Source organism: Fusarium oxysporum, chromosome 6, assembly GCF_000149955.1.
Source record: "Fusarium oxysporum f. sp. lycopersici 4287 chromosome 6, whole genome shotgun sequence".
Taxonomy (NCBI): domain Eukaryota; kingdom Fungi; phylum Ascomycota; class Sordariomycetes; order Hypocreales; family Nectriaceae; genus Fusarium; species Fusarium oxysporum.
In genome coordinates, this window is record NC_030991.1 from 4,373,249 (window position 1) to 4,400,153 (window position 26,905).

General features: G+C 47.8%; 6 protein-coding genes across 6 annotated transcripts; 3 read left to right on the top strand and 3 right to left on the bottom strand.

Annotated features, from left to right (window-relative positions):
• Window positions 1-252: 252 nt before the first annotated feature.
• FOXG_17089 (uncharacterized protein) lies at window positions 253-1,134 on the top strand (the record flags this gene model as incomplete). The annotated part of the gene is made up of 1 exon (XM_018397109.1): window positions 253-1,134. One exon carries the CDS (start codon window positions 253-255, stop codon window positions 1,132-1,134), a length of 882 nt encoding a protein of 293 aa, XP_018257976.1.
• A 4,825-nt stretch (window positions 1,135-5,959) lies between these two features.
• Window positions 5,960-6,443, top strand: FOXG_22693 (uncharacterized protein; the record flags this gene model as incomplete). The annotated part of the gene is made up of 2 exons (XM_018403100.1): window positions 5,960-6,104; window positions 6,154-6,443. 2 exons carry the CDS (start codon window positions 5,960-5,962, stop codon window positions 6,441-6,443), a joined length of 435 nt encoding a protein of 144 aa, XP_018257977.1.
• Window positions 6,444-7,826: 1,383 nt separating this feature from the next.
• On the bottom strand, window positions 7,827-8,420 carry FOXG_17090 (uncharacterized protein; the record flags this gene model as incomplete). Its single annotated transcript, XM_018397110.1, has 1 exon — window positions 7,827-8,420. One exon carries the CDS (start codon window positions 8,418-8,420, stop codon window positions 7,827-7,829), a length of 594 nt encoding a protein of 197 aa, XP_018257978.1.
• Window positions 8,421-9,012: 592 nt separating this feature from the next.
• Window positions 9,013-9,971, bottom strand: FOXG_17091 (uncharacterized protein; the record flags this gene model as incomplete). The annotated part of the gene is made up of 2 exons (XM_018397111.1): window positions 9,013-9,632; window positions 9,683-9,971. 2 exons carry the CDS (start codon window positions 9,969-9,971, stop codon window positions 9,013-9,015), a joined length of 909 nt encoding a protein of 302 aa, XP_018257979.1.
• A 1,157-nt stretch (window positions 9,972-11,128) lies between these two features.
• On the top strand, window positions 11,129-12,029 carry FOXG_17092 (uncharacterized protein; the record flags this gene model as incomplete). The annotated part of the gene is made up of 2 exons (XM_018397112.1): window positions 11,129-11,821; window positions 11,871-12,029. 2 exons carry the CDS (start codon window positions 11,129-11,131, stop codon window positions 12,027-12,029), a joined length of 852 nt encoding a protein of 283 aa, XP_018257980.1.
• A 2,184-nt stretch (window positions 12,030-14,213) lies between these two features.
• On the bottom strand, window positions 14,214-17,220 carry FOXG_17093 (uncharacterized protein; the record flags this gene model as incomplete). The annotated part of the gene is made up of 2 exons (XM_018397113.1): window positions 16,443-17,220; window positions 14,214-16,385 (listed from the first exon to the last, which is right to left on the bottom strand). Exons 1-2 carry the CDS (start codon window positions 16,740-16,742, stop codon window positions 14,214-14,216), a joined length of 2,472 nt encoding a protein of 823 aa, XP_018257981.1. The 5' UTR covers window positions 16,743-17,220.
• Window positions 17,221-26,905: the final 9,685 nt, after the last annotated feature.

The window sequence follows — 26,905 nt, forward strand, 5'->3', positions numbered from 1 at the left end:
AAGGTGGCCATGTTTGCGAGGACCGTGATTAGCTACCTAGCTTTGCTTCGCTAATAATAGGAGGCTGTGCCCACTCCTAGAACTAAGCAACAAATTTAGATATCCCATCTCTACATGCAATGACAGCTACTGTAGTCTATATCGGAACATTCGGTAGCATATATGACCCCTTCGCTCCGTCCTTACTCTATCGTCAGAGTAGCTTGACTAGTCAGAACGATGAAGGTTGAAACTCCACTATACTATGCATTAATGCTCGCTCGGCTTGCATCAGGCCAGAACCCTTCCCCTGAGTGTGATGATGCTGGCCCGGTACTCTATCCAGGAACCTGGAATCAATACCTGGCCCCAAATATGGGTGTGAGTTGCCAGAAGGCCAGTATCTTATTTTCTGGCCAGGACACACGTCAAAACCTAACAATTGAGCATGGCGACGCCCTCTGCTATGGCTTCCCGTTAATGAATATAACACTACCTATAAACGCGCCTCCAGGGCCTGGTAGTATTCAATTTTTTTGTGAAGGCAGGGAGGCTGAATACTGCCAGATGATTTCTGTTGAGACTAGACCGCCGGACGACGCCCGTGAGGCTTCCGCGACAGAGTACGCTATAACCCAGGATTGCCCAGTCAATCCAACCCTTACTTCAGAGAAATATGCCAGTGCATCCAGCAAGCCTACCACTGTGAGTACGCCAACTCCAAAGGGTGTCGCTCCTATTGGAACTGCGCCCACTCGGGCAGCCATGGAGACACCAGCCAACCAGACACCAACCAACCAGACACCAACCAACCAGACACCAACCAACCAGACACCAACTAAAGAGCTATCCGATACGAAGATACCAGAAACTGACGCAGATAAGCCTGATCCTACGGGCAGCGGCAGAAGCGGATCCTCTGATACTGATAGTGCCACTAGTACTACCAATGGCGATATGCCAAATGAGACAACTTTGCCACTGACAGGGTCTCATGCAGCTGGGTCGGGGGCTGCGCAAACGACACAATCGTCTGAGTATACTGATATAGCGGCTCCAGCACTGCCAGAATCTGGAAAGACTCATGCGCCGCCATCACCCTCCAATGAAGGGCAGGCATCTGGCGATAATCGTCAATGTACTTGCGGTCAGTAAATTATTCGATCAAAGACGTGGCGTAGAAAAAACGTAAACGGTTGAATGGGCATTGCTTTTCTTAATGTCATGCGAGCAAAGGTTTAGAGTTTCACATCCTATCACGCGTATTCAGTATCATTGCGCTAGCTTTGGGCGGTTATTAGTCGCTGAAGCAAACGCCGTACGATTTGTATTTTAGACATGTCTTAATAGAACAGTCCTTCAAGATCTTCCTTCTTATATAATCACTTCCGGAAAGATAAAGATGGCCTGAAAGCATTGCTACTTTCATGAAGTCCGGAGAAAATGTAGGGAGAGATTACATATTAAACCGCTTTTGCAAATCGCTTTAGGAGGCTTATCGGCACTAAGGTGGGCGAGTTTTGCCCCCATTTTCTCGTCCGGATGACATGAGTAAATACGGTATGGTATGTCAGCTTACGGGCGCGAAATTGGCGTATTAGCCCGGTTTTAGCCAGGCGCGAGAACGTAGCCCAAAAGTAGATGAACTCTAAAGCACCAGACCCAAATTAGTTTCGCATAACACGGTATGAGATAGTGCTCGGATTACCGTGTGGCTCCCTACATGACTCGATGCAGAGCTATGCAGCTGGGACAGCTGGAATAAGCACAATGTGTGGCCCCCCTGCACGTCGAGCGTCTGTCGTGGAGGAGGAAAAAGCGCACGACTAAAACTATACGGTGAGGTTCTAACTTTAATCAAAACAAGTACGAGTTGCGCCACTTGCATCGCGTCATTATCACCATGTTGGTAAGCTGAGAGAGCTATGAGGGCTATATCCGTCGTCGATATTCTTCTCGTCAATAGCAATACGGAGGCTTCGAAACTGGCTGTTATGGCTCGGTTCTCTGTATCTGATCTAAGCGATGTGAGAGAGGGGGATTAGAGTTAGAAACATGGTGTTGACATTGTTTGGCGGCCGATCGCCGATGAAGGGCCTGATGTTATCTGTGTAACCATCTTGAGAGTGATTCACGTGCTAAGGAGTCGGGCTAGAGTGTCTCGAAGAATGAACAGCCGGGCTCTTACTTATACCGTTTTGGAGAGGGGCTTGACAGTCACTAAGATAACTGACTTTTCGTTTTAATGTGTGAGCACAGGCCGCAGGAAGGGCGTTGAAGCATATTGTCCATATGTGTATTTTTGTTTTCTTCTCTTTGTACTGGAGCTTGAAGTTTCTTCAACCATACAACCTTATGCACGTACAGTACATAGCATAGGCTATATCATGATATCTTACCACACAAATTGTTACCGGATACTACTGCATCAGGTATATGAAAACTTATAGAGCGCATGTCATTCACGCGGCCATAAAGCCCAAGATATGGCTCTGCGTATCCGCAATGGTTGACTTGCTGCGTACAGGGCAGAGACTATGTGTGTTCTCGACTAAAAATGTTGGCATTTGAGGATACGGGTAGAACTAGCTAGTAGACCTAGACCTTAAAAGATGGGTAGTCAACGAACATACAGCAATGGATTGAATACACGGAATGTGGGAACACCCAGTCTGTCTATCTGTCCGTTGTATAGGGGATCTGGTTTCCCTTATCCAGTTATCCTTATGGATTGTATGGATAGCGTTATTGTTTATATGCGACGCAACGCTGCAAGTGCGCAGATAGTCACCGGATCCATCAAGCCGAAGGCTGAAAGCTTTAAGGTCAGCGTAGTCTCCTTGATGAAGAGGATCTTGTTGCGAGATTCTGGCTGACTGCTTTGTTCCGATGGAGCCCTCTTCATTTCAATACAGTGAACTGGAAATATGCCGCCTATCAATTATCTTTAGATTTAAGATACAGTACTTCGCGTAACCGAATTCGATTTTATAATATTGCAAGCATCGGAATAGATCTATTATATTGCTACTATGTCACAACATACTTCCTCTATAATCATATAAAGCCGAAATATCCAGCCGACCGTGCACCTAGTTCTTGAATATATGCTGTACTTACCAGTGCAGTAGCAACAATCGTGTAGCAGGCTCTTAAGGCTATGAACAAATCCATTCTATAAAGACCATTGGCCCTTAGCATCACACCAGTACACCCCGGCCTGAGCTTTTAAGACATTGCTGCAAATTTTGACTGCATCTCCTGGCCCAGGATGCGAGCTTGCGATGAGTTCTTCCAGGCTTTCCATGCAGCTAACAGCACAAGCGATATGGCAATAAATAACCCTGTGATAACTATAATAATACACCAGTTTGGATACGTCGAGGTATGACAAAGAACCAGACCCAATACGAATTGTGCGACGGCTAGGCATTCCATAAGAAGTGGTGTCCATAACGGAAGTGGAACCCTCTTCCACTTATCATCTAATAGAAGCTTATCTCGATATCCGTAGGACAAGATTGTAGCCACTACAAGTTCCATCACCGAGAATTCGGTTGCGCCTACAAGCAAGCTCATCCCCGCGAGGAATGAGAACTTGCCGTCCTCGTCCGCTTTTACGCCGTTAAAGATCACCGTGATCAGACTCATGGTACCTATATAGGCTGAGATACTATTAATGGCGTTGAAATGAGCAAGAAGCTGGGAAGCATTGAAATGAGCGAGAAGTTGCGAATAACTGAAATAAGCAGAAAGGTGGAAAGCATTTTCATTAATCTTTCCAGTCATGATCGATTCTTTTTAGTTACTGTATTGTGTTGACCAAACAGTCAATATTGCAAAAGCTGGCTGGTATATATATAACTTTCATTGCTTAAGGCTGCAGTAGATGAACAAGTTAATATATGTTATAAGGACCGAATATTTTCAGCGCATGAGTAATTGTCTGTATTTTTAAATACCTATGTAGAGAATTACGTTACAGAATAGCATGAGTATGTTATTAGCAGCTTGATTAAACTCAATTAGGGGCCACAGGCCAGATAATAGATCTACTATTTAAAGCTTAATATATAGTACAGCAATTACTAACACCACCAAGACAACGGATATAATGCTGCAGGACTATTACGGGAATGAAAGTAATAGATATATATGTCTCCAAATTGATCCTCCTTTGGACCTCAAGCGTATCCTACATTGACACTATACCAAGATGTGTCTTCAAAATTGAGATAGAAGTACAGTATATAACACACAAATATACAATGCGGAAATACTACGTATAATTATTTACTACTCTCTAAGTATTCCTGATTGTAGTACAAAAAATGCACGATAAAACCATAATCTAGCTTTGAGGTATATGTCTATTTGAGCGCTTTGCTTGCTAACCCGACATCGAATCTGCCCGAGGAAGGTTGATCAGCATGAAAAACTGAGGGCCTCCTTTTGTTCCATATGCTGCGCTTCAAGTTTGATTGCTCTTTATAATGTAAATGCGCCTAGACTTGATAACTGTCATTGCAAGCTACGTTTTGCCCTCGAGGTAACTCCTAATTACGAAGCTCGTAAGTGTGGCCCTAGATAGGGAGGGAATATTCAGATGATGGCCAGATCGTTGATATGAATGTTATAGTGAACCAAGTCACAAAGCGTAGGTCTACTGCAACCTGTTCGGGTCTAGTATATAAACCACTGAGTATTTTAAACACGTAGCGTATAAAAAGCGCCATGTTGCTATCTATCAGTACATTTCACAGGGTGAGTATTGGATATTAGGATTAAAGTTAATAATAGGTACAGTCCGATTTTCGCTAAAGAGGCCTTTCTAGAGAATCTGTTTTTAGATGTAAGCAAAGCACCCTGTCTTTGCCATATGCCTCGTTTAAATGATTCCACTTTTTAAGCCGTAATTGTATTCTTACGTGAGGGATAAAAGCGAACGAATAACTCTATCTTCTTCTTAGTCATGTCGAATCTCGTTTCATCACACCAGTCCAGTTCTTGGCTGACCCACTCCCAGTCGAATGTGCATAGCATGGAGGCAAAAACTATTATTGCCTCCATAAATGCAAGTTTGATTCTGACACAAGCACGAAGCCGGAAAGGAAATGGTCACCTTGGTTTTTAAGCGTTATGTATGACCCAATGTAGTGAGCTTTCGATCAGCCACTGGGCCACACTCAATGATTTATTGCTAAAAGCATGGGAAAGTGCAGTCTGTCATCATGTGGATCTCAGGCGGACCGCGCAGTGGATGGATGGGCATTATAGTGAATTTCAATTTGAAGAAACTGATGCTCCTTTTGTCAGGGTCGATCGTGGGTAGTTCCGTATGTATTTAGGGATCGAAGAGGAATCTCAGCCCTGGCGGTCCCATTATATTAGTAATAGAAGGAGTGTATTGTTGATTTACACATCACACAGCACGATAGTGGACTTTCGAAATACCCACCTATCTCCACTTGTGAAAAACGTCCACAGCCTTCGTCGCTTCATAGGTAGTATCGTTATGCCACACATCGTCACATAGTTTTGGCCTTGCATTTCACATCTGACACACATATATCATAGCAGAAGCCTACTGGCTACAAAGCCATCACCATGACGTAAACGCTTTGCTCGGAGAGGCTTACAACGTCATGAGGAAGAGTATCTTTGAGGTAGTTTAAGTTAGAGCATTGGAACACAGCAGGGGGCTAGCAGTGGCAAGGGAGGACATTTCAAAGGAATAGTTGATCGCAAACCGTGTCGGACAAGGACTTGTTGGTTACAGCTAGCACTAGAACATGGGGTAAGATACACATGGAATCCAGAAAGGGAGCGACTGGCTAATAAATGATTAACCATCGCCTCAGTTCGTCGGGACCTTTTCTAGTTTCACCCAACGCCTAATCATTATAATAGGCATCTTTCCCACCGTCCCCAACGCGTTAAGCTCGACATCTCAACTTAACTCGTAATATCTTCAATTATCATGGAGGCTGGACTTGTAAATGCGGACAAGCTTGGCCGCGTCCTCACGAACAGTCTATGCTTCGCAATTCGAAGATGGAAGATGATCATGCTAAGCTACGTCTTCTTTGCTGCCATCGGCAGCACCCTTCTTTCCATTCACAACGGTCCATCTCCCCCTCCTTCCCTCAACCTTCCTCCAACTAACACTGTCAGAACAAGAAGCATCTTACCTCGCAGCGCGAAGCTGGGGCGGTTTTGACGAACGACCTAAAACGGAAAAATGCTACCGGCAAGAACGCACCGCGATGATTCTCTCCTTACTGTTCGGAGTTCTGGGGGTTGATCAGTTTTACGCTCATCATTGGCCTTTGGCCGTTTTCAAGTTGTTGACGCTTGGGGGCTTGGGACTTTGGGCATTTGTTGATATGATATTGTGGATTGTGGGTGGTGTGTACGGAACGCCGGGATGTCCTGGAGGGAGCTACAAGGAATGGCAGTATTAGATGTGTGGTAACGGTAGCCAAGAAGGACTGAGGACCCGGAGAGAATCTGTCATCTGGTGGTTGCATGATGGAAGCATGACTCCGACTCATTAATGTGTATGGCCCCGCGCTCGTTACAAGTAGATATATCCGAATCTCGCAAGTGGGCGCATTGTATTTTGTTAGCTATGGGACATCGCATGGCTTTGATCTTGCTAGATAGAAGATCTTACCTGTTTATAATTGTTACTCGCGAACAAGTTCTTGGTCAGCAATGGCCTGAACAAATTACCGTTTTTTAATCTTAGGTTTGGCGCACTGTACTTTTACAGAAGGCATGTACGTCGAGGCCTAATATTCCCACATAACATTTTTGATTGACCACAGCCAGGTATCGAGTCTAAAGAGGCCCTAAGTAATTTAACCCGTAGTGCTAAGCAGACTTCGAGATATGGAGCATTACAATAGGGGAATGAATGCTGAGTCCCGACGGGTTACATTCACGTCTACCTGTACCCTAGCAAGTTTGGAGGGCGCTGCATAACATAGATAGGAACTGGAGTGAATCATGAGTATATCTAGTATGCAGACATGTGAATCAACAGGTTAGCCTCGTTTAATTCAGTGCATTTGGGCACCCGTTCAAGATCCTTCTCCCTGCCGCCCCTATCTAACATAACTTCTCAGCATGACTCACCCAGTGACCTATGTCTAATGGAGTCTGTCGTGACTCTGTAAGTCTTCTCTCCGACGTGAAATCGGAAAATCCGTGTTTTGGCATGGTTGCACGGGAGTCAACCTCATAAAAAACAATTTTCATCACATAAGTGCCAGGATTCGGAAAGACACTATATAATGGCCCAGAAGCCTTTGAACGCCCTCATATTGTCAAGAAGAAGGCTCTTAACCAGTCGATGATCTTGACGAAGCCGATAGTGAGCTGGTATGCCTGCGTTACTATGTTCCTATAATGGAAGGTTCTCTCGTTTTGTGTATCTAGCTATAAAGCGCTGATGAACCCAAATTCATTCCCAAGGACGAAGCCATTCGTTTTGATGTCTCCCAGCTCGCCACGTTGCATTCTATTGTGTTAAGCGGCTTGATAATGACTCTGATGTGCTGTATGTGGACTTTAATAGGAGACGGAATCGATTGAGCTAAAAGAAATCTTCATACTCACTGTAATGGAGAGTTTATCGATTGTATTAAAGTTAAGCTAAAGGCATGCTATGCTGTCATTGCTAAACCTACTGCATTTTCTGAAGTATCTATTTATATTAACCTATGTCATGTGAAGCTTATCAGCCCTGACTTTGCCGTACAACACAGCCTACCACTATTCGGCTCTCTATCCCTATCTGGCTAAGCTATTTTACTCCACCTATACAGAGTCATTAATATCACCTAGGGTGCGACGACTGACTTGCCAGAGCCGTACAAGATATTCTCGACTTTGAGGTTGAGACTACTGCCGGAGCCGAGGCCGCTGGGGCACTCGGGCTGGTTGCTGACGGCAAGGTTCAGGTGGCACTTCTCGTCAACACCGCGCTTGCAGGTGGGTTCATTGATGTTGTACAACTCATAATTCTGGGCGACCCAGCTTGTGGGCTCGTCAAGGCATGAAACGACATAGTTCATTGAATTCGCGGCCGATAGGGGAAGCTTGCCGTTGTCGAGGATTTCATTGCATCTGGAGGCGTGGACGAACTCGTAGTCCATGACAATGCCACCGCCCTGCTGGGGGTTCTTAGTAGCGGACTCGCCGAAGCCAAGGTAGTTCCAAGCATCGTAGGAGATGTCGTGAGCACCCCCGGAGGAGTCGATCTTGAGGAGATGGACGTCGCGGCCCTCGTTGAAAACCTTGACGCAGATGTTGTTGCAGTCAACGGTACCGGGCCAGTAGGCAACGCGGTTGGTGTCGATCTTACAGCCGAGAACTCCAATGCTACTAGAGTACTGATCGTGGGGAGTAATACTTGCAGAGCTACGAGTAAACATGTTAACTAATATTAAACCGAAAACACAGTTTGTCATTTGGGTCAAAAGTAGTGTGTATGTTTTTATATTAAAATCAGTTTTTATTTCTAAGGCGTATGTATAAAAATACGAAATAATACGATTTATGTTATTCTATAGTTATATTGCTCCTTTTACAGTTGGTTCCGTACGTAATAGTCTATTTATTTATAAGTTTACTTTATAGTACTTAAATACTCATTTTACTTTTTTAGTCTTTCGAGGGCTATGGCAATGTATTATTTTAGTAATTACCCTTTGTTTACGAGGACGAATAGTAATACATGGAGCCCTAAGCAAGCTCTGTTTCAATAATACCCTCCATCGATTCAAATGGACCCCAGATCTTCAGTACATTCAACCCAACACTCTGAACCAGCTGGCGCCACTCATTCTCTGTTCTCTCCTTTGCACCCAGACAAAGCGCTGATGAAGTGGGTGCCGGCGTCGTTATTTTTGGACGTGAAGAGGGAATTGGAGGTTGTAAGAATGAGATTCAGGAGGTTCATGATAGCCCGCACCTTGGCATTCCAGGCAATGACTCTGAAGATACATTACTTTTACTGACAGTTAATCACTCCAATTGCCCGATATTGTGCATGAAGTAAGCTCGAGCGCCTCTGACTGGTTGAGGAGTCAAGAAATCGTGAGGCTGTACAGATATAATGTCCGGAATATCGAGTTCACTAAGGATCCCCGGTAGATCTTGGAGGACTAAGCTTCCCGCAGGAGTACCAGGATGGCGGATATGGAACTTGATCAAGTCATGGCCTTTGCTGCCGCCGACATCTACGACCAATGGCCGGTCAAGCTTATAGTTAGCAAGGAGGGTACCGGTCGGGTAGATTTCAGGCCAAGGCGTCAGGTTATATTTGGAGTGGCTTTCCATAGCATCATTAAACTCTCTTGCAGCGACAGGATTGGCAACAAGGGACTCGAATACATTCTCCTTCGAACCGTTCAGGAACTGCCAGTTACAGTTATAGGAATCGGTAGGATTCCTATAACCAGACTTTTTCAGGTATTCAGGCAATGTTCGAAACATTGGGACATTTACGAAATGATACAAGCCCCCATAGACATTGGCGAGTGCTTGGTCTGCAGCCAGTGCTTTCACCCAAGGAGTAGGTTTGTATGTGTCCTCAGCAGTCTCAATGACTAGATTCTGGCCAGAGATCTGCCGTATCAGTCGCCCTTTCAGCGGTCAATGATTAAGCTTGAAGATGTTGAAGGGAGTAGCTTACGGATCAGCACAGGATCAGTCTTGGTATGCTCAGCTAGCTCAGCGCAAGTCTTGTCTCCACCCCCAGCCTCAACCCACTTTGTAAAAACACCAGCATCGATCAAAGTCTTGGTGCATGCGGTAGTAGCTGGGTTGACCCAACAGTGTTGCCAGACGATATCCCAGGGCCTTTGGATTTTGCTCAAGGCCAATGTTAGCGCCTCCAAGGCACGAAGACGCCCCGCTTCGTTGTTGAACGACTTATCGTCGAGGCATTGAAGTGCCTCAATGAGGTTGTTTTCAGAAGGCATAAGACCGAGTTGTGTAGCTGGTGCAGTGAAAATTGGCGAGTATGCAGGCCAAATCCTAAAATGAGTAGAAAGGGATCTTGTGGGTTGATGGTGTTCAGCAGTGACAGGGCAGAAGTCCGCATTTTAAAAGTTATCTACGTACTGTGAGCGTAAGCTTCACCTCTCTGTAAAGCCCGTCAAAGCACACCGTTGAAATACTGCAGCTCTAATACATAGCAGGGGTATCGTGTTAAGAAGATGTAAGTTTTGGATATGAAACGCCCTTGATTGTGCTCTATTTTACACTCATGTCGCAACTGGTTGCGCACTTTACTCGTTTCTTTATTGGTTGGTGTCATGACTTTGCCTGGAAGATCACGTTTCTCTGGAGGGGTGGGAGATCAATTGCTTACATCACTAGAGTGAATAAACATCAAGAGGGCGGGAGGGATCTCCCATCAATGAAAAAGACAGTCCCTGATGCGTGATAGATAGGGAATTCTCCTACTTTTCTGATGAGCTGTTAAGCGTCACCTAATCATTAGGTGACTGTTCATTAGCAGTATCGCAAGAACTTCTTCACAACTAAGACAATCAGTTGCTCGAAAGATCAGCGCATTCGTGCTGGCCAGCTGGCCAGACCTGGGACAAGAGAGAGGCATGGTGTCGTGACGCAGGCAGAAGTGGCCGCATCACAGAGAGATGGTGGTCCCATATTTCCTGAGACGTTCGGCCAAACACGGCTTGTCTGCTATTGTAGTGGTGCATCGAAGCGGGCAATATTTCACCCAGGTTGCTGCCTATCCTGCCTAGCTGGCCTGTTTGCCCTGATCTTGGTGTATGTCCTGATGATTGACAATCACGTCTTTATTTTGCGGGCACAGTCTCACAGAAGGCCAATATGTCCAAGTTCTCAAGGTACACATACTGCGGTTGTTGACTAAAGTGGCAAATGGAAACCTGGCAGCGAGACAAGGAGCTGAGTAAGGTGGCTGTACCTGGGGTTGCCAGCGACATTCGATTTGAGACTTCTCTGGCTTTGCAGTTAATCGTCAGGCTTTCTATGAAAAACTTCAGTTCGCCTATGAATTTCTGACGCCCTTGGTAGCTCAAAGAGTGGTAGCTGAATACTCAACGAGCATCCCCAATCTACAACTATCCTTCTCTAACTTCTGAAGATGGCTGAGGACAGCGACACCCGTAACGCGATGTACCAGGCGAGCATTTCGGCTAATATGCGCCCTAGGAGAAGAAGGCTTCCCAATTACCCCGAGGCACAACTACATCAGTCGACCCCGTCCGCACCGGGCGTATTTGATCCCTTCTCCGTTATTGACCTCACAGAGGAGCCCGACGCCTACTTGCTGCGAAGCACTGCAGCTACACAACCTCCCCAACGACCTCCACAGCCTGCTCCCTATATTGACCTCACAGGGCTGCCTGATTCTCCGACTCAAACGCAATATGGAGAGGCTACAAGAAGCGGAGCACGTACGAGCTACCGGCTCCCGCCATGGCGAACTAATCATATTTTCCGTGATAACCCGGCAACCTCTCACGTAGGAAGCCAGCCATCAGCTACCATGTCGGGCCCGGCGTTTAATCTTCTGAGCCTGTCTATATTCATGACATCGCCCAACCGCAAGCCTCGGACGCCCTCACCCCCTCCAACACGAGCAGGCTTTACCCGCAATACCCGTGCCGGTACAGAGAAAGACGACGAAACTGTCGCTATTTGTCCAGCATGTTATAACGAACTAGCCTATGATCCAGCTGATACCGGATTACACTGTCCCGCGAACACATCAACAGGAAAACGAAAGCGAGCACCCGACGAGCGCCATTTCTGGGCCTTGAAGAACTGTGGCCATGTAAGTTATCCTATTACATCGAGTCACGAACAGAAAGTAACGTGAAAAGGTCTACTGTGCCAACTGCTACGCAAAGCGTAATGGCGTAGACTTGCGGGCTCCTGATGAGAAATCTCCTTATCTCGCAGCAGCAGATTTCGGATGCGCCGTTGAAGGCTGCAATACCAGGGTATCTACAGAGAATGACTGGGTTGGAATTTACGTTTGAATGTACTTTCCTTGCGAGTTCATTAGTTGAGCCACGAAGTCTCGAATGAAGTAACGGATCCTACGAAGATGATATAGGCATCGGAATACCAAAGGCGCAGTCTATATCTGATAGCTCTATCTGAAAAGGCCAGTTGTTCTTTTACGCCGCTTGGAGCCCGTTAACAAGTTTTCGGAAGGCAATCCTTCCACTTGGAAAAGCAGGCGGCATTTTTGCGGGTTTGTGTGAGAGTTTGAGAACAGGTTTTTGGTCGTCTGCTTTCGGCAATCAAGGATCAGGACGACTTCCTAAGGTTACTGATTGAGTTATCATAAAAGCTCATTTTTATGTTTAAATTTGGAGTCTTCTCGTCGTTGGGGCTTTGTACCTCTTACCTTCCAAATACTTGAGTAAATTGGGGGTTTTCATTGTAGTGCCTTGATACATCTCGTTGAGATATCATAAACTTTAACGATCGACCAAATTGTGCCGTAGCATTTGCGTGGCAATTGCATTTTAATAGATCCACTACATTATAATACGAGGGTGGCATTGGCCGATCGCTAAGTCTGGTTACGGCTTAGCCGGTCAGCCTAGCAAGTGGCAGACATCTTTCATGAAAAAGGCATCCTCCTTTTGCCCCAATCCAGTTGTAAAGACAGATTATCAAAATAATCAAGGATCAGTCTCATTACGAACCACTGAGCGGCTAGAAGTTGAGTACGTAGGCTGCGAGGGTACCGGCTGGCAAATGAGATGACATTGCTTCAAGGGTCTGAGCATGCCAGGGCTGTGCGACTGTCGCGGGGTTAGCCTGGGACGGCAGACTAATATTCCCCACTTGGCGTAATTTTGTCGCGTCAATGATAACCTCCCCTGGAATCGTCTTCAAGGTGCACAGCAGCCGCCGGACTATCAGGTGGCCACGAATCGCCTCCTACAACAAGGGTCAGGATGCTTTGCGGCAACCTGTAAGTATCCCATATCTTCTCAAGCTTTTGGTCATGGCTCGCCCCCTCAAAAGCTCTCGCACTTAGTTACAACGTCCGAACCTGTCACCACTACGCCGAATGGGGCACGTTTTGAGACACGGTGATCTGTGCAACCCGTGCTGGGTTCGTTACATGTGTTTCCCATGCTTTTTATGCAAGCAACCAGTGACTGTCAATCGAAAGATCGCCATGTAGCACATACTGTGTACAAGCTGGTAATGATATCGCTGGCCAGAGGTAACTGCACTGTAGAAATGCATCTAATTTAGACTAAGGTATCTCATCACGGGATGTAGTCACATTCAAGATCATATCCACATCCACCAGTGGTGCCTGACTGATGCAGGATTTCCGCTATGAGGGAAGAATGAAGGGAGTGAGATTTCGAAACTACACCTTCTTGACACTCTACAGCTAGAACTTCGCGCCTTGCCTTATGAGTTCCAGTCCCTTCCCACCAGCAGACTCTCGAGATGTATGTCACTACGAGGAAGTCGCGTTGGTGCGCAGGGACAGCCAAGGACTTTCCCCTGTGATTGAAAACATAGAGGGCTCCCGGGACTCAAACGATAGGCTACTCATCCGATCGGGTTACCTATCAAACACGTTATAAGTAGATTTATAATCAATCCCTACTAACTTTTTCCCTTTGAATTTGCCTTACCGCTAACATTGTTACGGCCTTTATTAAAAAATCATGCTGGACCTAGAGCCAACCTAATGTTTCTCCGCATTCTTGACTCTGAAGCGGGCATTTCTGGCATTATCTGGGTAGATGTTGATTCGAATTCAAAGCCTTTTTGGGTTCTCATGGCCTGATATACCTCTTCTAGACTTCTTTTGGACTATGTGATCTGCTTAATGAAGGTTCCGCGCTCTTCAATCAGGTGGCGCTCACATACGACAACTTATCTGTCAGAAATTCTACCCAGTCGGTCGCTCAGTGTTCATCTTAGCACCGTTTTCCTTGACTGGTCCCCATCTCGCTTACGGCTTATCCTATCATGTGTGTCACCGTGTCTATATACATTATCGCACCGATACTCGGGGTCCCAAACTTTTGTCCAAATTACCAAATTCCTACACTCTATACATCGTCATCGCCAAAAACACCATCTACGCAGTCAGAAATGCACCATTAATAGACTCAGTTAAATCCTCAATCACATTTATGTCCTTGGCATAGGAGAGCACCTGGCCAAGAAATGGTAGTTTATGGCTCCGCATAAGGGACATCGACATCTGCACCATACGCTAGCAATACCTCAAGCGTGTCAATAAACCCGTGCTCATAAGCTAGGGTTAGTGCGGTCATGCTCTGATAGTCGAAGACGTCGACGGTTGCGCTGGCCTCAAGTAGGAGCCGCACTACACCAGCCTGGTCATCGGCGGCCGCCCAGTGTAGGGGTGTCAGGCCTTTGTTGTCTTGAATGTCTAAAACACAAGTGCTTGATCCTGCTGGAAGACTTTGCTGGTCTTCAATGGGCCCATTACAATGACAGTCGTTGTCATGAGGTCTGTTGTATATGCTGTCCTCACTGCTGTCATGGTGATGCTGTAACAACAGGGCTATTGCGTCGTCATTCTTGACTCCGTGGCCGTTCCAGACGGCCCAGTGAAGCGCCGTCCACCCTTCTGAGTCAGCGGCTTGCAGGTGATTTGAGTCTTTGTTCCGACTTTGCCCGTCAGCCAAAAGCTCACGCACAAGATCTAGAAGACCCATATGCGAGGCTATCATTAGAGGAGTGAGTTTGTCGGGGTACTTCGAGCTCGTGCTGATAGTATTCCAGTACAGCTGGAACCAGTCATGGAAGGTACATGTAGATGTGTTGCAGAGGGTGATAGCTTTGTTGACGATGGTGTTGTTGCCGCAGCTTCCAGTAGAGGCGGAAGAAGAGGCGTGGCCGAGACGGTAGTGTGTACCCCAGTATTTGGCAGCGTAGTCAAACAGACCGGCGCCTCTCCCGCTCTTTTGGCAAGTTGGGCCACTGTTTTCTTCAACCGTGGGACAGTCCTCGTTGTCAAAGCCCTCGTCACCACAATCCGTGACATTTATACCTGCCCTGCGGTCTGACGACGACGCGTCGTTTCTCGCACCATCGAGCGTAAGATACACAGCACAGATCTCAGCCAGACACTTGTTCACCCCAACCACGTCTAAGCACCCTTTGTACTGGTACATACCATTGCCGACAGGCGACCTGGGTACATCTGCCGATCGCAATAGGAATTGGGTGGCCGTCTTGTGCATAAATGACACCGTCTTGTTGTTTTTGATCCTAATGAACGGTCCACAGACAGCATGTAAGAACTGGGCAATATCAGGACGACACCGGTGCTCGACCTGCCTGATGAAGCTGTCATCAGGTCGGACTGCGAGCGCAACATCAATCTCGTCCAGCGTAAGGGGACGCTGCGAGGCTGCAAGAATGGAGAGTATACGCGACAGCTCCTCGGGCGCCTCTGAGCGTTTAAAAGTACTGTTGTACAGCCCATCTAGTTCATTCTGGGTAGACCTCAGTGTTGGCACAAAGGACTGCAGCCAGGTCTGGGGATTGATCTCGAGCTGTTCCAGTACCATATCGACCCAAAGGAACGTATTGTCGGACCTCTTTATTAGCTCCTCCTCGATGTCACGGCGCATATCGTCGTCGCAGTCCATTATACACAGCACCTCAACACAACTAGCGCGGATAAATTTCTTAACGTCTTGTTTTATGGGTTCCGCGTGGTCTGCGAGATCGATTTGGTGAAAGGCAGGGAGGTTAGTGAACACCTTGTCGAATTGTTGGTTACAGTGACTTGTGACGGCGAGTTTGAAACATCCGACATCTCTATCACTGTTATTGCTGTCGGATGTGAGTGAGGCGAGGAAGCTGATGGCTTTCTTCATAGACGTAGTCTCACAATCGTCCAGTGCATCCACGACACAAACCAGCCTTTTGGGCTTCCTCTCCGGCGCGGACACGATGGCCGCAAAGATCTCGAATAGTTTATCAAGATCCAACTCGCGACGACTTTTCTCCAAGTACTTGTTGGCTATCAGAACAAGCGCTGGGTCGGCTTGCAGGAGCTGGTGGATAAGGGCGAAGAGGAGCGCCGTCCCGTCGACCTGATCTTCGGTACTCCAGTCAAAGAAGAAATAGGTGGTCAGATAATCGGTACCGTACAAAGATAGATCTTGATCGATGCTCTCGATGAGAAAAGTAGCCAGGGTTGTCTTTCCGCAGCCAGGGTCGCCGGTAATCCAGAGGAGGGATGACGACTGACTCTCAAGCCACTGGACATATTCGGGCACTCCAAGGAACCACACACAAGTGTCATCAATAGGCGGCTCTATCCTGGCCTTATGACCAATATAGTCGGATTTATCAAACTGTTCGATCTAGGTTTTTTTGAGCTGCCGCTTTTATCCGAACAAGGCTAATCGTTATATACTTACGATTGCAGTGGTTACATCACTTGGTTTTTGGTACATATCTCTTATGATCGCCTCAGACATTGGCACTGCGGTCATTAGGAGCTGCCACTCGGCTGAATGCTTATCGACAATCTGGAGAGAAGAGTCGTGGTTAGAAGGAATTCCGCGACGGTGGTAGCGCTCGACTATATCGATGATAGTGGCTTTTGTCTGTATCAGTCCAAGACAATTGAAGCCCAGCAATTCAAAATAATGTTGGTGAGAGACCAGGCTGCAGGGTAGAATGTTGGGAGGAACATGTGTGCATTGCAGCTTCAACATGAAGAATGCCTTGTAAGGCGCATCTGCTCGGCATGGCCTCAAGCCCCTCCTCTCCTCGTTGAACCTCAAGAATCCAGACACCTACTCTTCTATTATTAATCTTCGTGTACCCCGCATCTTTGCCTATCCCCCCTGTTCGCCCTCACATGTGTTTCTATCTATGGCCTATTTCCATGCGTCTCTATTTCATAGCGATTAACCTTCCCTTTTTCCTGAACGCGTGTCCTGGGCTGCTTTTATCATCGAGACCCTTTATCGTAGCTTGATTTGAAGCTTTTATCCAACACTACTTTCTAATTGATTTCATCCAACGGCCGGTCGAAATCAACCGCATTTCGCTATGGAACTCCAGGATCTCTTTCACTACGGCCATTCTTGGCGTATCATTGTTTGCAAATGGTGTGACGTATCGCAAACTAACATCCCCGGCACGTCCAACAACAGCATAATTCAATACGTGCATATTAGACCGCTGCTATCAAGCTATTTGAGCGAAGCCTTGACCATCTGCCTCTCGTACGAGACCCCGATGGGATCTCCATGTTAAACAAAAATGGGTTGGTTGTGTTGTTCTTAGTTCTACGCTACATATACCTGAGAGGAGCACCGCTCCTTACATAGTATCCACATCGCAGCCACCAGCACCTTAGTCACATGGTCTCAACAGGGGGGTCGCGCAGGCCCTACGAAGGCCAGGGGATGATCGATTCTGAGACCCCCAGATCGATAGATGTAGCTCAGGTGGTCTTGTCGCGCAAAACAAAAAGTTCCCGCCTCCACCCAAACCACCTTGACATTCTCTTGCCCATGATCCGTAACAGAACTGGATCGATCTTGTCAACAGGATGTGGCTTGTGAAAGACGATCCTGCCTCCCTCCCTGGACAACTGCTTAAACGCCACTGCCGAGCCGCTGTTGTTCCTCGCAGTAAATCCCGCATCAATCATGGCATGAACAAATCGATCCCACAACACGTCCTTCACAACCTCATCTCTGTCGGGGAACATAAGTTGAAAGACCCCCAACGATTGCCTCGTTACTCTAATGGCGGTACCTTTGGCCAACTCGGTGGGTTCTCCGTGAGCACTTGGAGCATTGTCCCGTAGCTCTATTATATCACCGGGAGAAGCACCTTGCTCTCCCCGTGTTTTAGCTTTTTCTCGGCGTGTAACTATCTTGGACGACCGAGACATGAGTCGTTAACAAATTGGCAGAGAGTCGCGGCGAAAATAAATAGAGGCACCGCCGCCTTTGTAATTTTCTCGAGGTTGGCTTCCCCCGGCCAGTCCACTGGTAGTCTCAGCTCTTCTACTACCTCTTTGTTGAATCGGTTGCGAATATTGGTGAACTCATAGTGGAGAAAGACAGATATGTCGTGCTCAATGATCGATTGTGGAATTTTGTGCAATATCAGGTCTTGATGGGTATCGCCGATGGCGGAAAAGCCAAGACGTACAGGAAGTTCGGGTCTGCTAGTAACAAGCACTCGAACACGTAAAGAACCCGCGGACAGTAGGGTGGAGAAGAGTTTGAGAAGGGGCTTAATGTCAGCATCCTTCTCGCACTCATCTAACGCATCAATGACAACAAACAACGCCCGAGAGGATGGCGTTGTCGCTGCTTTCATCAGTGGCTCACTTCCACTTGGTCTTTGAACAGTGAAGAGGACCGCCCTCAGGACTCTGCGATCTATGTTCCATTGCGCTTTTGTTATTTTTCTGTCATCGAAGATATTGCGGGCGGTATCGCGAGCTCGGTGATGCTGGTGTACGTCAGTGCCATGCGAAGGCTCTCGACCTCACGCGAAGAGGAATACCTCAAGCCTTGCTGGTTCAGCCCCATCTTAGCGAGGGTTATCTATTGTTCCCGATTTGCTCATCTTTACGTTGTAGCAATTGGCCAAACATTGTGGTATAATGTCTAAGTTGTGAGCTATATGTGTTATTTGCAGTTAAGACCTGTGCTTGAGAACTTCAATCAGCACAGAGAGCTTAGTAGAAAAAGCAATTTACCGCCTCCTAGATCTTCTGTAAAATCGGTTCAGATCCAATCTGATGAAACAAAAATGGGTTCATTGTGTTGTTGTTAGTTCTAAGTTACATGTGTCTGAGAGGAGCACAGCTCCTTACATAGTATCCACATCCTAGCCACCAGTAGGTCGGAACCACCTTAGCCACACTGTCTCAACACTCCCACTCGAGCTGCTGTTGGGCTTGATGTGCACGCCTGTCGAGCCTCGTTAAAACCCCAAAAACACCTTCGTGGGTGAAAACTGCAGGGAAAGAGCTATCTCGACATGAGCGCTTAGGATCTCTTAATGGTCTCGTGCAATCTTAGGGCAGTTGGTCTTCTTCTGTCCGCAGAAGATCTCCCTCCAAGTTCATCTTTGCACCTTTCCTTTCAGTCCAGTGCGATCCTGAACTTGCGGGTCTTCTTCTTTTCCACAGAAGATCTCCTACTGACACCCATCTTTGCACGGTCTTGCAAGCTTTCTTGGGACCGCAGGTCTTCTTCTATGCACAGAAGATCTCCTGCCTCTGCCCGTCTCTGCAGGTCTTGCAATCTTTCTTTGGCATCGTAGGTCTTCTTCTATGCACAGAAGATCTCCCACTGAAGCCCATCTCTGCAGGTTTCGCAAGCTTTCTTGGGACTGCAGGTCTTCTTCTGTCCACAGAAAATCTTCTGCCTATGCCCATCTCTGCAGGTCTTGCGATCTTGGGGTTGCAGGTCTTCTATCAGGTCTTCTATCCGCAGAAGATCTCCTGCCTACACCCGTCTCTGCAGGTCTTGAAGTCTTTCTTGAAATTGTAGGTCTCTTGTCCATGATGGGTCTCCCACTTCAGTCCATCTTTGCACGTTCCTCACGCTCGGCACAACCTCGAGACCATGGATTTCCTTCTACTTGTTTAGAAGCTCTCCCATTCTAATTCATCTTTGCGCCTTCCTCACGTTTCCGTGCAATCTTAGATCCGTGGGTCTCCTGTATGTTCATGGCAGGTCTCCTGTTTTGGTTCATCTCTGCACCTTCTCATGGTCGTCGTTCTTTGAGACCTAGTGCGTTTCTAAACAATAGGAAACGATCCTTTGGCAACGCCTTTGTTAGACCGTCGGCCACTTGTTTGCCTGTCGGAATGTACTGGAACTCAATGGTTCCATCATTGACTTTCTCTCTGCAGTAAGTGATGCTGAGTATCAATGTGCTTGGTTCTTGTATGGAACTGAGGTACTCGAACATTGCGATCGCTCCTTGGTTGTCCCCGAAAATTACAGTTGTCTTTAGTTCTGGAACCTCCTTGTATTCTTTCAACAGTTCTTGGAGCAGAGCTCGCAGCCAGACTGCTTCTTTTGCGGCTGCGGTTTGCCCCATGTATTCTGCTTCGCATGAAGACAGGGCCACTGTTCTTTGTCTCTTCGAGCTCCAGCTGATAGCGCCCGTACCAAGGTTGAACACATATCCAGACGTTGATCTTCGAGTTTCCAGGTCTCCCGCCCAATCCGAGTCGGTGTAGCCGAGGAGAGGTTGCAGTCCTCCTTGGTACACTAGTTCCAGATTTTGCGATCCCTTAAGGTATCGAAAGATACGCTTGACAGCTGTCTGATGCTCATTGGTTGGGTTCGCTAGGTGTCGACTGCATAAGGAGACAGCAAAAGCAATTTCGGGTCTCGTCCCCAGCATGAGATACATCAGGGACCCGATCGCCTTGGCATACCACTCTTTTAGTTTGTCCGCTGCCTTGTAGTCAGGGCCTGGTTCTCCGAACTTGCTAGTCGAAACTGGTGTGGCATTGGGAGCACACTGGTCCATTCCAAAGTCTCTAAGTACTTTCTCGAGGTAGGTCGTCTGCGACAAGAAGATCGATCGGGTGGCTCTGTCTCTTCTTACGGACATGCCCAGGTAGTATTTGCATGGGCCCAGGTCCGTCATCTTGAACTTATTGCACAGATCTTGCTTGACCGCCACGATCTCGTCCTTGGAGGGCCCGGCAATAAGTAGATCGTCCACATAGACCGCAATGAACGTGTGACCTTTCACAAAGACTCCCATATCTGAAAGTAAAGGCTTGAACCCGAGGGTCGCGAGGAATGTCGAGAGAGTCTCATACCACACTCTTGGTGCTTGCTTCAGTCCATACAAGGCTCTCAAGAGCTTGCAGACTCTCCCACTTCCATCGTCGAATCCTTCCGGGTTGCTGGACGTATATCTCCTCAGTCACGAGGCCATAGAGGAATGCTGTCTTGACGTCCATTTGTTCCAGTTCCAAATCGAGTGCTGCCGCGATGGCAAATATCATCTTGTAGCTCATCGGCTTGACAACAGAGGCGAAGGTTTCGTTGAAGTCAATTCCTTCCCTTTGCTCGAATCCTCTCACGACAAATCGCGCTTTGTACCGTAGAACTTGCCCATTTTCTCCTCTTTTGAGCTTAAACACCCATTTGCCTCGAAGAGCCTTTCGTCCTGGGGGAAGCGTGACTAAGGTCCAGACACCATTCTCGACCAGAGATCCGTGTTCATCCTTCAATCCTCCCCACCAGAGTTTTCCATGTACACCCTGCGTGGCTTCCTTGAAGGTTCTTGGCTCGGACTGATCGATATCGCGAGCGACTAGATACAGTTGTTCTGCAACCGTTGCTAGGAAGGCGAAGTTTGTGCTGGCGAGTATGTATCTCGATGGCAGCTGTCCCCTGGTCGATCTTTCGGGCAGCCGAGACTCTGCATGCTTCTCTGTTTCTTCCGATGACACTTCGCGCTCGTCTGTGGCAACATGAATACTCGATCTGGTTGACTCTTGGTCTGGATCCCATCCTGTATCTCCCACTGGGGGCTCATCCGGCGTCGTCTCTCCACGGCCCGTTTCCCCGCTTCTGTTCGCCTCTCTCGACGCGATCGGAAGGGGCGACGGCTCTAGAACGATGGCATTTTCCACATCGCTATCCTCTTCTCCGACTACTCGTCGTCGTTGTGATGGTCTCTGGTCACTCATTTGATGCGTGAGATTGTCGAGTGTTGGTTCGACATTTTTGATGTTTTCAGAGAAGACAACATTGTTAGACACAAAGACTCGTCCCCGTTCGTCAAGGAGTATATAGTTTGTACTGCCCTGATAGCCGAGAAGCTGACAGGGAATACTCTTCGACTGCATCTTCTTTCGCTTAGAGGATGGAAGCAGAGCCCATCCTCGTGAGCCAAGAACTCGCAGATGGCTGAGGTCAGGAACATCTCCATACCAGGCTTGGTAAGGAGTAGTAGAAATGCTCGCCGTAGGACAGAGATTTCGGATGCGGTTCACTGCCTTGAGGAAGTACGGCCACCATTTCAAAGCGAGTCCGGATTTGAGCAGTGTCGGTGTGAGTTTTTCCAGGATGATTCGATTGAGAACTTCAGCCAATCCATTTTGTTCGTGTTGCTCAGTTCCTGTGTAAGAGAGTTTGATTCCTCTGTCCCGGCATAGTCGGGTCAAACTGTGGCTTCGATTCTCTCCCCCTCGGTCGAGGTGCAGGAAGTGACATCGTCTTTCCGGTCTCTCGAACTGTTGCAACAGATGATGGAAGCACTCTTCAAACTCTGACCGTTCTTTGACTGGGTACACCCAGGACATTTGAGTAAAGTCATCAATAAAGCAAACCCAGTACCGGCTGCCGTCTACTCCCACTTCTGGGAATGGTCCGGCAATATCTGCATGAATACACTCCAGAGGGTAAATGCCTTTCTTGATCGGTCGGACATGGGGACATTCCCTGAGTTTGCCCTGTACGCAGGCTCCACATGGGTTTGATGTAGAATCATCCGGTCGAATTCCAGTAGACATATTCATCAGTCTCTTGATATTCCTCTCTCCCAAATGTGCGAGTCGCTCGTGCCAAAGGTGCAGTCGAGGATCTCCCACCGAAAAAGATGCCAAAGCGGTTTGAAAGGGACGGTCCTCAACTTCATCGACTACATATACGCCTGATATTCTTGTCGCAGTGAGGACGACTTTTCCCTTGTTTGTAACCACTGCCTTCCCATTCCGAAAGACAACTTCTGCTCCCTTCTTCTCTAGTGCTGACACAGACAAGAGGTTCGAATGTCCTTCTGGAACATAAAGAGCGTTATCGAGAGTAACATTTTGTGATCCCTTAGGCCCTTGAACGCGGAGGCAGTACGTTCCGCACCCTCCTGGCATGACCTTTATGTCCGCAATACCATTGATGGGGAGACCGTGGTACCTGTGAAGTGATGTAAAGTTCTCCTGTCGACAAAAGATATGCGAGGAGGCGCCACTATCCAAGACGTGGATACGTTCGAGGGCCCGAGTTTGAAGAGATGCTTGAAGACCGGAAGGTCCGAGTGATGAGCCAATCAATCCAAGGTGGCCTTGGAAGTCATTTTGCCAGAGTGCCAGTCGAGCTTGGTCAGGTTGGAGGTGTGCAGGAGTTGTATACGTGGCAGATTCCAGTTCATTATTCGTCTTCTCCCTTTCCTTCTCCCGAACCTGCATTTTACGTTGTCGTCTCTCGTAACCAGCTTTGATACGATCTCTTCTAAGTTCTGGGTGGAGCCTCCAACAAGTAGACCTGTCATGCCCTTTTCTTCCACAGTATCCACAGCATGATGTATCCTGGGCCATCATGGCTCTATGTGCCATCTTGGCCGTGGCGCTTCTTTGTCTGTCCTCCTCCTGAGGTGCGGCAAAGATGGCGGTTTCAAACGTAACGGCCTCTTTGAGAACAACGTTGCGATTGCTCGGATTTCGGATAGGAAGGATGTTGTGATTCTGATTGAAGGCAGTGAGAAACAGTTCATAGTCCGGACCAAGTCCACAAAGGAACTTATTGACAAAATGCGGTTCCCCGATCTGGCAGGTGTCATCCATCTCCAAGAGTTCAGCCCTGACTTGACGTAGCTTATTTGCGTATTCCATGACCGAATCGCAAGATTCAAGCGTGAGTTCTTGATATCTGCGGTCGAGCTCTTGGAAGATGGCGCTTCCGACGGGCCGATATCGGGTCTCAAGGTGGTTGATCATGCCCTGAGCCGTCGAGATCCCTGTGGTAAACACTCGGGCGTTATAACCGAGACGACTTCGAATGGCACCGCATGCTCGATCTTGGCGGCTCCTCCAGGCCTCAATCTGGGTTGCAAGGTCGTTACCTTCTGTTGGTGGTTGAGCATTCCTGGTCAGAAGGTCTCCATATCCACACATGTCCAGAAGGTCGAGCATTTCTCTCTTCCAGGTCAGCCACTGGCTGGTTTGCTCCAGCTTTGGAATGGTGCCGGAACTGCCTATGAGATTGAGCGATTCTTTGGAAAGGGACATGATAGATTCTCGTAGAAGCTAATGATTAAGAGACATGAGGGCGAACGGCAATCGACCAGTCTTGGATCGAGTCTTGGGAATGAATCTTGGCTGCGTTCGGCAACATGATAATGCCGTGCAAATAGGGGTTATCGGAGTCGGGTAGAGATTGTCCGAAGGGTGAAACGCCTAGTGGTCTCAGATATCCATATCATTCCCTCCGTCTGGAGGAAGGGCAATGATCTGATGTCGATCATGTTGCAAACCACGTTTCAGGCATTCTTGGGCTATGTGGGCGTAGGTCGTCCGACCGGAGAACTTCAGCAATCTCAGACTGAAAGGCCGGTCTGGTCTGGCGAATCCATCTACCAGATTGCAATCTGGGAAAATTTTGGTTATTCAAGATTCGACGATTTAAATTGGATGCAATAAACGGAGGGTCAAAGGATCTTTCCGTAAACGTTTCTAGACATATCCTGTTAGCGGATCTGCAAGCTCTATCAGAGATCCAAGAGGGAAATAGCTCCAATTAAGCTGAATGCGTATGCGCAGTGGAAGGAAGCCTTTCGACTTCTTGTGTTATCTTGGAAAGTAGAAAGGAGACAGAAAACACTCAGCTTTTTGGTTGGAGAAAAGGTCGTGCCCTCCGGGCTCATAACCTGTTAAAGCAAAAACGGGTTGATTGTATTGTTGTTTGTTCTAAGTTACATGTGTCTGAGAGGAGCACAGCTCCTTACATAGTATCCACATCCCAGCCACCAGTAGGTCGGACCACCTTAGCCACACTGTCTCAACACACCTGACAACACATTGGGTGAGACAGCTGAACTTTGCGAAGCTGGGAGCACTAGCCATGTTAGGAAATGTAACGCTTAAGGTTAAGACCAAAAGCCAGAAAAAAAGCTTCATACACTAAAAAGGTGAGAAGAGATCCCACTCAGGTCTTCTATGCGTGTCATGAGGTCCGTCATTTTGATGAAGCTGCGAAAGCACTAACAGGAAAGGCTGCGCTTGGCGAAGTTGCGCCTATGCTAAGAAGAGGACTTAGTCGCTGCCCCTTGCCTCTCCCCTGCCCTCAGTTGACTAAAGCCAAATCATTACGCACGACAGTGCCCATGAGCGCAGACTTCATACATGGTTGGCACGGGGCACCAGGAGAGAAACGAGAAATTCGTCGCGTTCTTGTTTTCCAGTCCTAGATGGAAATGTGGCGCATTTCTAGCTTACATGCTTAATTAGGGGTACACGACAATTAGGAACAGAAGAGTAGGGCATAAACTGCCCTGCCGTTAAGGTCCAGTCGCACAAACCTTGTGACGATATGGGACAGTTTATCCACGCTAGCCAAATGGGGGAATCGTCACGCTCACTAAGAACTCTACTAGTCCATAAGAGGAAATCGTCACGGTCGAACGGTAACGGCATTGTTTCTTAAGTTTAACAAGTAGCTACAACAGAAATACAGATCTAATCATTAAAAAAAAAAATTTATCTTCATTCAGTCCGAAGGACTTCTATTACGACGATAACTTGAAAGCATAACCTCTGCTCTCATTGGCCAGGCGTGTCTTATGTACCCACTCATCGGGGACTGGTCAGAATGCGTCTTGTGTCCCCACTCTGTAATGTCGGCCTGCCAACATCACACGTCGCCGCCAACGCGCAGCGCAGCCCTTCCTCATTCTTCCTCATCAATCCGTCCCTTCAATCCAACATATCCATGGCTGATTTCATCACTTCAACGAAGGTTTGCAGGAATTGCAAGCGGGAGAAGCCGGAAGATCAATTCATGTCGAAGAAAAATTCTTCCATATCATGTGGAAGGCTTACGGTTAACTGTCTCGACTGTAGGAACCGGCAAGCCCCACGCGCCCCTAAGCGTACCGCAGAACATGCCGAGCTACCCCCAATACACCGAGATGGGCCGCCATTGATAGACTTGCAATTATGTACACCAATTAACCCACAAGAATCTATTCTGCTGGGAACACCAGTTGCCACATCATCACGAGCAGGCGCGACGATTCCTTCCCCAGCAGGTCCCTCAATTGCTTCTCAAGAAGGCGTACAACTTGGGACGCCGATTGAATCTCCGGTATCGAGTCCTTCTCCTTGGCCGAGATCGGCCCGGGGAAGATATGCCCGCCAAGTTGTGCAGCCGCAACAGTCGGCTATCGAATGCCCGGTCATGGAACGTCGATGTTTCGAGCTTCCGGATCCTGACTGGATGCATGATCTGTCGCATTGCCCGTTATCTGATAGAGATAAGGAGCTACTGGAGAAGTTCTGGACGGAGCTGGAGAACGACGGAATGGAACACTGCGCTCGCTGTCAGGAGACATGGTTTGATATGGGCTTGAAAGATGGCATTTGCAAGCGTTGCATTGCCAAGGACAAGAACAAAAAGGAGGACGAGCCTTGGTTTTTTTCAGCCGAAAATCAGTTAGATTTTGGCTTAATCCCCGCGTTCCTCCCCCAATTGACGATAGTAGAAGAGATGCTAATTGCTCGTGTTCATGTGTTCGTGAACGTCATGCAGGTTCGAGGGCAGCAGTACAAGTACCGTGGCCATATTGTGCACTTTCTTCGCGATGTTGGCAAAGTGTATCGCCAACTTCCCCTTCTACCTGCTGAATTGGATGTTATCCTGCTACGCCCTCCGAACGCAAGCGAACATGCCCACCTTAACCGCCAATTCAGACGCCAGTTCCGCGTACGCCGTCGTTGCCTTCAGGCGTGGCTGGATTTCCTGTCTCAAAACCACCCGGGCTACCGAGATATTACTGTCTGCCAGACACGGATGTCGGTGCTGCCTGAAGATGGCGATGTACTTGACCAGGTTGCTACTGCGGAATCCACCGATCCTCCCTCAGCTAATTTGGGTAC